The sequence below is a fragment of the Juglans regia genome, chromosome 2 (genome assembly GCF_001411555.2).
Source record: "Juglans regia cultivar Chandler chromosome 2, Walnut 2.0, whole genome shotgun sequence".
NCBI lineage: Eukaryota > Viridiplantae > Streptophyta > Magnoliopsida > Fagales > Juglandaceae > Juglans > Juglans regia.
The window spans coordinates 1,167,870-1,180,122 of record NC_049902.1 but is presented as its reverse complement, the minus strand read 5'-3'; the positions used below and the strand labels follow the sequence as shown (position 1 = coordinate 1,180,122).

The 12,253-nt window shown below is 32.1% G+C and overlaps 1 protein-coding gene across 3 annotated transcripts; it reads right to left on the bottom strand.

The window, feature by feature from the left end:
• Positions 1-6,934: 6,934 nt before the first annotated feature.
• On the bottom strand, positions 6,935-11,187 carry LOC108993342 (protein ROOT INITIATION DEFECTIVE 3-like). 3 transcript variants are annotated; one of them, XM_018968257.2, is made up of 8 exons: positions 10,813-11,184; positions 9,836-9,949; positions 9,386-9,519; positions 9,136-9,280; positions 8,838-9,040; positions 8,327-8,448; positions 7,666-7,898; positions 6,935-7,365 (listed from the first exon to the last, which is right to left on the bottom strand). In XM_018968257.2, exons 1-8 carry the CDS (start codon positions 11,101-11,103, stop codon positions 7,120-7,122), a joined length of 1,488 nt encoding a protein of 495 aa, XP_018823802.1. In that variant the 5' UTR covers positions 11,104-11,184; the 3' UTR covers positions 6,935-7,119. The 3 variants fall into 3 exon arrangements, 2 of the variants coding, with proteins under 2 accessions (XP_018823802.1, XP_018823881.1); XM_018968336.2 differs by having other exon boundaries at positions 8,940-9,040; XR_004798404.1 differs by lacking the exon at positions 6,935-7,365 and having other exon boundaries at positions 7,457-7,898; positions 8,327-9,040; positions 9,136-9,580; positions 10,813-11,187.
• Between the last annotated feature and the right edge of the window lie 1,066 nt (positions 11,188-12,253).

The window sequence follows — 12,253 nt, the reverse complement described above, 5'->3', positions numbered from 1 at the left end:
ATTTAATATAAAATTATAGATAATTTGTAGATCGATAGTTGGTGTTGTATCATTATCCTCTTTATATATTAAATACACCACACTACAATTTCACTTATCACGTACTCAATTTTTGTCAATCGAACACGATCAAAACAAACTAGATTTGTTTTTTGTAAATCACAAACTCATGTCCATTCTGTTTGATTCTTATTATATATATATATATATATATATATATATATATACTGTATACACACAAAGAGATTCATAGGAAGACAACATGATTTGAGCTCGATATCCTTTACTTCAAAGATGATCATGAGTACTTCACATGAAATACATACCATGTATTTCCAAATTTAACACAGTACTGCCTTTAGTAGTTTCAAAGCCTATCCCATTGAGTTGAGTTACTGTATATAAACAGTAGATCAGCGACCTTTTTCACCTTTATCTGTCTTTCTTTTTCTTTTTTTTGAGAGAGAGAATCTTTATCATATTCTGATAAGGGTCGCACTACAGCCGCTTAGAAATTAGAATTCCTATCGAGGAATGCTTTCGATATGTGTAATTTTTATTTCATGTATTTTTTTTAATGATCATCTTAAACATTTAAAATAAATTTATAATATCATTAAAAAATACTTAATTGTCTGATCAGGCGCATATTTTCTAGCGAATATATATTGCAGTTTACATAAATTATTTTTTTTTTTAATCAAGCATATTATAAATATATAAAACAGTCAGTGGCGGACCTGCATAGGGGCAGGGGGTAGCCATGGCCCCTCCCAAAATTTGAAAAAAAAATTAATATATTTTAATTTTTTATGATTTAATAGGATTATATTATTTCATATTGTATTGATCACCTCTCTAAAAAATTATTTTAGCCCATTCTACAAAATTATTTTGATCTTATAAATTATTTTGACTAAAAAATAGAATAAAAAATATTTTATTATAGTTTTAGTTTTGCTCGGCCCCCCTACAACAAATTTCTAGTTCCGCTACTGAAAACAGTTACAAGATACAAGAGATAACACTAAGGTGGGAGGTCCAGATCAAGACATTTATCCCAAATCAGCTAGTACAACACAGAAAAAAGAAAAAAAAAAGATTTGGGACTAAAGATTTGATCCACACCCATTTTCTACAAAGGAAAGCCGCTTGAAGCAGTTTTGATACAATCCAATAAACGGACTATAATACTACAACCGAAAGTCACAGTGAATGGAATATCTATGCTGCATGTCGCTGGTCTAGATTAATTGAAAGAAACTTTCACTATTTTTTTTTTCATAATTCTTAATTAAATTAAGCGATAACATAGAAAAATAATAAGTGAGAGAAGCATCGAATCATAGTCGGGTTTCTCCCGCTTTAAGGTAACATATTTGACCTTGTTTTATGACCCGAGTCGAGGCCGTACGAAATAATTGGGAATAAAAGTTTTTTATGATGACCCCAGTCGAGGACGTACGAAATAATTGTCCCAGAAAAGTTTGGTCGCTAGCTACTAATTAATTAGCTTCTTTTCAAATATTGTGTTGATTTCGTTTTTGTCTTAACCGGGCTGGGGCATGCATGCATGCATTAAGAAATAAGAAGCTTTTACAAAGGTGCAGACTCATGATCCATATTGTGGCCTCGATGGATGCATGATTCTGTATCCATGCACAATTGTTTGGAGCTACTTTTAAGTTTGTCTGGGTACCAACCAACAACTGATCAGTTTTTTGTTTTTCTTTTAAATCAGCCTACAATAATGGCAAACATTTGGAAAATTTTAGAGTATCATGTTGAAGTACTCATAAAATTATCAAAGACTAAAGAAGCAAGCATTCAAATTATAAACATGAAGCTGTAAAACACATGCAATATTACTCTCGATCGGTTAATAGGAACTAGATAGGGAGTTATAAACTGCACAAACGACAATGTTTTGTTTTAGGGTAAATTACACTCTTGTCGCCTCTCTGTCTCTCTCACTCCTCTCATACATACATACATACATATATATATATTATATATCTCTCCTACGTCATCGTCACCAAGCTTATTTCCTCTTTACCATTTATTGTAAGTATCTCGAAACCCTATATTTGAAATTCTAGATTGTTTTGTATGTTTAATGGAGGATAAGATTGTCTTCAATAGAGGATAGGGTTGTGTTTTGGATGCTGTGAAGTTGGATTGTGTGATTAGGTTTGATTTCAGATTGACCTTGAGGGATGATTTAGTTTTAATCCAAAACTCTAAATTAGTTTAGGGGTTTGAATTGAACCTCTAGATGATTTTAATGTGCCAAATCCGAGCCACTAAATAATTTAGGGGTTCAATCTCCCCTAACCTAATTTATTTTGGAGCTTCAAAATTGAAATACCAAACTAGATTGGAGTCACAATACGGGAAAAGAGGCTCCATCTATCATCACATATCAATAGTTTGACTTGCATTATTGGGTTGAGACGACTGAGTTGAGACGATGGGTTGAGAAGAGAGAGATTTTCAGTGTTGAGATGATGCATAGAACGATGGAGAGAGACTAAGCTTTTGATGAATTGAAACCACTGGGTTGAGACGATGGTGTCTCCTGAGAAGAGGGAGATTTGTGAGAAAGAAGATGATGGGGTGAACGATGGTGTCTCTTAAGAAGATGAAGATTTTTAGAGTTGAGAAGAGAGATATTTGTGGGAGAGAAGACGATGTGTTGAAAAGAAGTTCCACTGGACTCATACTTATAATTAGCCTAATGCTCTGTATTACGTGTCTTAATTTCATTGGTGAGGTGTAAAACAAACAAAGTCACCCGTCCGATTTGAAGCTTTTCTCTATACAAAATTGTCTTTGACTTGTATGAAACCTTTCAATTAAACAATCATTACACACGATAGCATATTAAAATTGAGAAACATAAATTTATATTTTTTTAGAATTATTCTATAACTTTTTTTAAAAAAATAAAATGTAATTCGTCTCATTAAAAATAATTTTATTTTTATATAATTACTTATTAGAAGATAATTATAAAAAAATTATATATATATATATATATATCATTAGCATATATTTTTTTTAAGTCTATAAAAATATCTTATCTCATCTTTAAGAAAATGAACATTTTCATAACTTTATTTTATAAAATAACTTATAAAAGTAACTTTATTCTATAAAAACATTTCTAATTTAAAACATAATCATACAAAGAATTGTAAAAAAATTATATTATTAAGTTGGTATGTAGAACACGTTTAATAAAGTATTTATATGGTATAATTTGATATATAAAATAAATTTTAAAATTTGAATCTTATAAATTAAATTTTATTATTTAAATAATATATATGACATATTATACCCATCGACTTAAAATAAAATAACTATTCAGTTACTGTCCTCTGTATTCCTCTCGCACGCCCACGTGATTATTTGTCAAAACATTGGACGAATGGTCCCCTATTTTGGGGGGTTTGATTAGTAAGATAATGAATAAAGAAGGGATGAAAAGCAAAATTAGGAAAAGTATTGATATTCAATGGAATCAATGCTGTGTGATCTCCCCACTAATTTGATTGTCACATCGACTTTTGTCCAACATCATCTCACTTCTCCCTAGTTTTTTTTGGTAATCCCAAACAGTGAAATCCCCTTAATTAATCCAATTTGTTTGATTAACATCATTCTCATTCGTGGGGCCTCCTTGTCTAGTGTCTGTACGAGATTCGTGTCACATATGCAGAAAAATTTAACTGTAAACGATTATATATTAATATATATTTTTTCATTTAATATGATTGATTAAAAAGTAAATTAGTACGTAAATTATCTAGTGTCTGTACGAGTTTTTAAAAAAATAAAAAGTGGTGCTACTCTGTCGCTTAGTGTTATTGTTAGTTGTAAAAATAATTTTATTATATTTTACTTTTCTATTCATTTTTTTTAATATGTTTAAATATTTTAAAAAAATAAAAAATTACATCAATATACTTAAAATTACTTCTATCATTATTTGATAAAAACAAAAAAAAAAATCACCGAATAATTAAACCGAGCGGTACATTTGGGACGACAAAATAACTGAAATTATATTCACACTATATATTATAAGAATAATTCTAGCTATAAACATTAGATGAATAAATTTTTTACATTTTTTTTAAGGTAAGGTTTTTTTTTTTATATATATAAAAGACTTATACGAGACACGTGTTTATCATACTCTTCTTCAATGAGAGAGCCTAATAATATTTATTGAGTTTTGCTATACAATTTCCACCACACTTCATATTCTATATTTTTTTTAATTTTTAAAATTTTTAATTTTTTTTGAGTTTATTCTTTTTAAATTATTTTTAATTTTTTATTCATTATTTATATAATAAATATTTTATAAAAGAAAAATAATAATTAAAATTAAAAAAAAATATAAAGTGCAGAGTGTTAAAGAGATTGTGAAAATTTTTTGTTTAAGAGTAATACTACGTACAGTCGTGGAATACGCAAACGCCGTGCAGTCGCTTTAAAAAAGAGTGGGATCTACAATTAAAAAATTAATTTATTTTCATATGGATTTTATATATATATATATTTTTTTAAAATGACTGCACGACACTTACACACTTACGATTGCAAATATCATTCCTCTTTATTTAAATTATATTCTTGACCTCTCTTCCTAGCAATAACACTAAACGACAAACGTACCATTTATTCCACTGGCCAAAATGGGCCATAGCACCTCGTGTGGTCGAAATCCATCGTTATTAGGAGTCGGGACCGTTGAAGCCGAATCCGACCATCCACATTGGCTACGAGGAGAGGTCTCCCTACCCCTGGCCCTTCTTCTTCTTCTTTCTTTTTTCTTTTTTCTTTTTTTTTAAATAATCAAATTATCATTATTTTAATTTATTTTTTAAATATCTAATTGTGTGACTTTATTCGAAATTCATTTTTTTAATAATTCGTTACTTTTCTCTTTTATGCTCACTGGCACCGCATGAGCCATCGGTATTTGCTAATGGAAAAGTGGTGCAAGCACTTAGATTGTTTGATTATAATTAATTCATGGTATTATACGAAATTGAAAAAATTAATGGAAGGCTTATCATAAATGGACATACTTTTAAGAAATAAATAAATAAATAAAAGATAAAAGAAATTTACCATAATAAATCTAAAATTATAGAAGGTATTATAAAGTGAAATAACTGTTTAAAAAATATGAAGGATAAAAAATAAATAAAGGTATTTTTCTTTTTTGAATGAAGAGTGTTACCGTCACAAAAGAATTATACAAAAGTAATCTCACAAACTGACGTGATTTCATGTGAATAAAAATAACTTTACAATTTGACAAACCACATTAATCCATATCTATTTGTGAGTTTATTTTGTATAATCATTTTGTGATTAAAGTATTTCACTTTTTGAATTCAAAGTCCTTGGAAGGCCCATGAATTATGAAATAGTTACGGAAAAAAAAAGTGTCTACTCGGCCTAAGCAACTTCAAATATGGTCTTGGTTACCTTGCTTTACAAAAGATAAAAAATAAATAAAGTTTATAAAGGCGGCTTTTTTTGTGGACTCGACGACGCAACTGCTGTTGATACAAGCTGGGTCGTCTCTACATAGTGAAGCCAAAACATTTTAAGCTTTAGGCTATGTGCCCAATAAGGCAAAGCCGTGCAATCTCAGATTGAAGCCCAATTCAACTTTTCAATAGTCCATTAAGAATATGAAGTAATAAAGCTAGGCAAAGCTCAATTCAAGATGATGGCTTGGACGTTGATACTATGCTCGTACTTAAATTAAATGAAAAATAAAGTATATAAAATATAAATAAAGAAAGAAATATATATTTATTATTTTCAGCATAAAAATCCACGTTTAAAGGTAAAATTTATTATGTTTAATTATTTTTCAATCTCTCGTGATCTCTCGTAGCTTTTAAAAAATCTCAAGCAATGAACTAGACCCTAATTCATTTTATATCCAACAACACCCTAATTCATTTTAAAGTTGTACTCTACAGAAATTTCACACCTTACACACTATTTAAAAATATGTAATTTTATTTTTTTATCTTTATATTTTATATTTCAATTCAATATAAAATATAAAAATAAATAAATAAAATAATATATTTTTAAGTGATATACAGGATTTGGGCTTATGTCTAAAATTTTTCTTTATTTTATATCCAACAAAACCCATTCTACTGAAGTTTGTCTTCCGTCTGTATCTCTTCCCGTTTGTGGAGCAAAAAAGCTAAAATTATGTTTCTTCCGCAGGCTGTTGAACTCAAGATGTCAGAAGCAAGAGACAGTGGATTTGGATTCCCCAAGTTATCATCTTACGTATTGAAGAACAATTTTTCTGCAACCTCTCATCCTATGAGCAATGCAACCACATTTTTCTAGGCTGAATTCTGGTCTAAACCATACTCATGGAAGATTTTATTTACTCAAGCAAGGATCTTGATTTTCCAATGTCTCAGGACTCACTTTTACTCAAGTCCTTCAATTATTTCATCAGGCTTCACAAGATGTTTGATGTCCTGCACATTGCCAAGCTTTAACAATCCTGCCCTTTCTGTTTCTATCTCTGACCATCATGCAACCTTAATCCCTCCATCTTCGCTTTCAAGGCCTCTTTCCCCCAGCTGTTTTGCTTGTTTCAAAATGACTTCTACCAACAGGATTATAGGACAAGAAATGATAGCTGGAAAGCACCGTGCAACCATTTTAAAAAAAGTGAATAAATACGAGACTCGTAAACTAATTTTGTAATAGTGAATCCTAACTTTTTTTTAAAATGACTGTACAGTACTTGCGCACTTCACGACTGTATGCATCATTACTCTTATAGGACTAACATTATAGTAACATCAAAAGGAGAAGATAAAAGAAAACATATGTAAAGACAAAAAGGAAGGAAAAAGAGAGAGTCTCGAAACAAGAACAAATAGAAACGATGTGAATTTATTAAATACAATGGTTACAAAGCTAAGAGAGGTGGCAAACGGAGCCATCATTTGTATGTGTAGTCCTATTATTCTTTGTAGGCCAAGGGAGAAAAATACAATCAAAGAAAATAGAGAAACTCAAGTCACCTATTGCAAAACCATTGATAAATTAAGTTGAAGATTGTGGTTCCTCTGCCCCTTGTAGTATACTCTCAACCTTCAGCTTCTTTGTTTTTTTGGATGTGGTAGAGTCAATTTCAGTTGGCCATAATAATCTGCACTGCATCAAGTCAAGCAAACGTGACTGCAAATGCTTATTCATCTCCATGACGTGCTTTGTCATTCTTGTGGCCCACATCCGATTCTCTATGCATGTTTCCACCTTCATTTGCATGGCTGCCGGTGTTTGTTCTTTCTGCTCAAATTCCAATACACAGAAAGAGGATCTTGACAATTGCTCGTCCATATAGCATAACATCTCTAAATTAAACTAATAAGACATAACATTTGCTATAAAATATTTCCTATTCTTCCCACTTTTCCTACAGCAAGAAGTCATGGGACATCATATTATTACAAAATGTGACTCATTAGTCTTCTTCGGGTATAAACTTTGTGTTATTTGGTGATTCAATGGTAAATCGGATCTATATGTTATGTTAATGGTCTGTGCATGTGTCAACAATCGCACGCTGTTCATGAGAGAGGAAGAGACCTCCAAGTCTGACATATGCTGGTTTGATGAATGAGTGCTTCGCGAATCGAAGGAAGTTTGCGTTCCCTTAAAGGAACGAGGCAGGGAAAGGAGAGTGGCTGTTCCCTTGGATGAGTTGGCTGGCTGAGGATACTTGTCAAGCAAAGAAACATGAAACTGGTTCAAAACTCCCAAATGGTTTGATGCAGAAAGCAGTGAGGATTGCGGAATCACCACCATATTAGTTACTGCCCCTGCTTACGGATGAAAAAAAAAAACTTGATCATGCAAAATTGGTGGTTATATCAAAAGATATGTATGCTAAATTATGCATGTAGGTGGTATACATCAATACATGGATTCTGAATATAAGTGCATGTTGAATGTATAAATATAAATATGGGCATATGCAAATAGACATTTATATGTAAGTGTCACTCACATGTAAGAAAAAGTTTCACCTCCCTCAGGTGATGTAGGGCAACGGAGTGAGTACTCTAGCTATCTGGTTACTAAGAAATACAAAGGAAACAAAAGAAAATTGATTTTTTTTTTTTTTATTTCTGTAGTTTGGACTATTCAGCATGCTTAAGATTTTCATTTTTTGGTTCTGAATAATGTAGGTTTTTTTGTTCAAAGAATAAAGTGCGTTTTGAATGTGAAGAAGAGCATTTATGCATACCTTTTTGATGGTTGAATCTCCGGATGATCATCCGGTTGACTACATCCCATATGCAGATGGTGCAGTCTGCAGATGCGGATATCAGACCCAATCCACTGATGGTCAATGCAGTTATGGCTCCACTGCATGGATGGTAGGAAAAACTGATTTTATTACATGAACATGTGATCAAAATCTATCCAAATAATTAACCAAACTGACAAAGGATGAAAATTTAATGCTCAATGTTCATTGCTTGCATCTCTACATCTGTGCGCGAGCGAGTGGGCATGTTTGTTTACAATCTGCACTTTCAGTGAAGTTTCCAAATGGGTTTCAAAGCCAAAGAACCTATTAAAGATAAGAGGAGCTAGTTTATCATGATTCAGTCCCCATATAAGACTATTGGGAATCAAATTAACTCATAAAAATGAGATTCAAAGTCACTAGCTAGGTCTTTCAACAGTTTATTCCTGTGACAGGAGATTCAGGTCTCCAATGAGTAACTGGAAACTCAAGCACCATACATTACTTGTGTCCTTTTAACACAACTGCTTGGTCTTCTGCAACAAAGAAAGAGTCCTCCAATAGTCCAATATCAAGCTTGTTGACAAAAATTCTTCCGTCTACACACCCACAGAACAAAATCTCCTCTTCTGAGTGAAGCACACTTGCAGTTACTCCTAGAGGATAAACTTGAGTTTGAATAAGCCTTCCGGTGACAAAGTCCCAAACCTACTTGATACAGAATAAACATTGTGGTAAGAAGAAATTCCAATGTCAACATGAAATATTAGGAGAATGAACAATGATGCATATAGTTTGGTCACCTTGCATGTACCATCAAGGGAGCTTGATACTAAAAGTGAACTTGAGCTGCCTGATGCTGTCAGCAGACTGGTGATAGAGGATAGATGCTCTGATGAATAATGTAACAAAGGAGGCAAGTTTCTGGAATCTTCCATGTCTATCAAACTTCCATCAATTTAATTGGAACAATGCATCATTAGAAAGGCTTTAAATCTCTTATGTTTTGTCTTCCAGAAATTAAGTACCAATAGAAAAAGAATTGGCGTTTACCTAATTACTGACCAAACACAGATCATACCATCCTCTGACCCAGAAATAAGAAGAGAATCATCATTGGAAAATAGCAAGCAATTCACAGATTTGTGATGAGCATGCCAAGTCTTGAGCAATCTTCCACTAGCAATCTGTGGTTTTTCTCAAGCACACCAGAATGTAAAACTGTCATCCCCCAACCAAGTTGACACGCTCATTGCACCAAAAATTGAAGAAAAAGAAGTAAGAAATATGGATACTAACGGCACATAAATATATTTTTAGACACACCATGCAGCTGCTAATTTAAAATCCATGTAAAGGAATTTATCATATGGAACAGGCTTTGGCTGCTCCATACCAGGAGAGAACATTTTCTGTTTAATATAATATATATATAAATATATATATAGATATATATATATATATATAATACAAATAATGCAATTTGATAGAGTTCTTGCTAACCTCCCAAAGATGAGCATTTCCAGAAAGTGCCCCACCCGCTAGATATATGCCATCATTTGTGCAAGAAAGTGGCCCAATGGCCTCCACAGGGTAACTCCGAAGGGGTGGTTGAGGCTGAAGATTAGAAAATTTAAATGAAACAAGTGAAACTTCCTAGTATAAACAGAGTTTTAAAGGCAAATTGTAAAGTCCAGCCAGAAGTTAAATGAAAAGCTTCAAATTCATAGACGATCTCCAGCAAATTACAACTGAGCAATGATTTTCCCAGTGCAATAATCATTTTTCTCACTGAAAATGAAAAACAAAGCTCAACTAAGCCATATTATTGTGCTAGGCATAGATCTAATTTTTTCTCTCCTTATCTTTTCCATACATTTTTTGAGCAGCCAAACGAATCATAAGACTATTAGATATAAACGAACAGAGACAAAATTAGCCTAAAAAAAAATTCATAATCAGATTGAGTGAATGATAACATCTAAGGAGGAGAAAGGATTTTTAACTGATACAAGATCTCAGTGCAAGAACGAACATTTTCCAATTGACCAATGATGATCCGTTGAGGCCCGATCAATCAAAGAATACAGTCAAAGTTTGCAGCAATTATTCGAACATTCAATGACTGAAATAAGTAAAAGATAGGTAAAGAAGAAAACTTCAAGCACCTCAGAAAGCATATAGCTATTTACATAATCAAAGTACAGACTACAGAAGCAGAGGATTAAAGTTACACATTTAAGGGATCAATTCCTATTTGCAATTGCCCTGAAACTAACCTGCAACATCCTATATGGAGTCAAGATTCATCAAAGCATGAAATCCAATGACCTTGTATTGACTACTTAAAAACAGATCATAAATCCATCTTGATTATACTATGCATGCAAAATGATCATGTTGGGATTTAATACCCATAATAATACTGATTGTCAAGGGAAACTCATAAAACTGAAATGGAAGTCCGTGCTGATCATTACCTTATTCAATGCCCAGATAAAGATGGCTCCACCACCAATAGATCCATTTCTGTGAATCTGAGAGGCTACAAGGAACTGCTTTCTCAAGCACAGAAACCCGTGAGCAGGGGAAGCACTGGTGGGTATGTGTAGGAGATGATCCCCCGTCGCCATATCCCATATCGTTATGCCAATTCCCATGCTCTTATCACTGCAAACCACCAAAGCCTCCCTACCCTTGTCCATATCTTCTGAGTGTGAAACTCTGTGTAAACATCGATATATAGGAATTCTGAAGCATTTTTTTTGCATGCGAAGGGCTTGCTTTGGCGAAGTGCATGGGCTGAATGACGCATGGCACGCAGATTTGTGAAAGTGACAAAGTTAGTAGAAGAATTATCCACAGTTTGCATATCTTCCCTATCTCAGCACTCGCGAAGTACTGAAGACTATGGCCAGTTGGCTCTTGTACACGTGTGCTACATGCAAACCAACAGTGAACTGTCAAGAATCCAATGACAACATGGAGTTGATCATGTTAGCGCATCCGACACAGACTCCCACGTAAGCATCGGATACTCCGAAATGATGAAGTATTTGTAATGACGTTACAATTTCAAAGTACTTCAGCAATTAATTTTTGTAAAATTAATATTTAAGTTTTAGAAAACTCGCAATTAAATACTTCCTTTAAAAAATTAACGAGAGACTACGTGTTTGTCTTTTATTGACTGACACGTGATATCAATATTCACGATAGTTAAGAGCATCTTTATTGACTTGGTTAAAATTGAAAGATGATTAAAATTTAGATAATTTGTACCAAAAAAAACTTCACATTGGATTGAGCATATCCAAAACAATTTGAATTTCTGCCATAGTGATTGGTCAAATATAGAGAACCACAATTAATTCACCAAATATAAAGAGTGAATGACTAATCTAATATGAAAATTGAATTTAAATAAAATAAAAAAATGTAAAAAAGTATGATATTGGCTAAATTTTAAAAATGCATTTAGCCAAGCCAATGAGAATGTTATTAGAGGAGGTTGGCGATAATACTTAACTCAAAAGTTTTTTTAATTTCATATATTAACCTAAAAAAAATGAAAAAAATGTGATATGAAATTATAAACACGTTGAAAATCCTTATAGTGATTTACAATTAACCCTATTCATTATAATAATAAAATAAAAAAAAAAAGGAAAAAAAAAGGTTTTAAAATAGTTATCCTTAAAGCTAGGCCGTGCATCGATCTTACTGGATGAATTAATGATATAGTGTATCATCTACTACTAATGCTGCTGCTACTACTACTAGTATTATTATTATTATTATTATTATTATTTACTTTTTAAATTTGAATTAAAAATATTAAAACAAGATCTTTTATATAATTTAAAAGAAAATAAATTCAATCAACCAATATAATCATATAGTTTAACTAAAAATAAACTC

Excerpts from the sequence above, each read along its gene's own strand:
- LOC108993342 (XM_018968257.2), bottom strand. The coding sequence starts at position 11,103 with ATGCAAAAAAAATGCTTCAGAATTCCTATATATCGATGTTTACACAGA. Across the intron at positions 9,041-9,135 it reads CCCTTGATGGTACATGCAAG|GTTTGGGACTTTGTCACCGG; the intron begins GTGACCAAACTA and ends TGTATCAAGTAG. Across the intron at positions 7,899-8,326 it reads GAGATTCAACCATCAAAAAG|GGGCAGTAACTAATATGGTG; the intron begins GTATGCATAAAT and ends ATCCGTAAGCAG.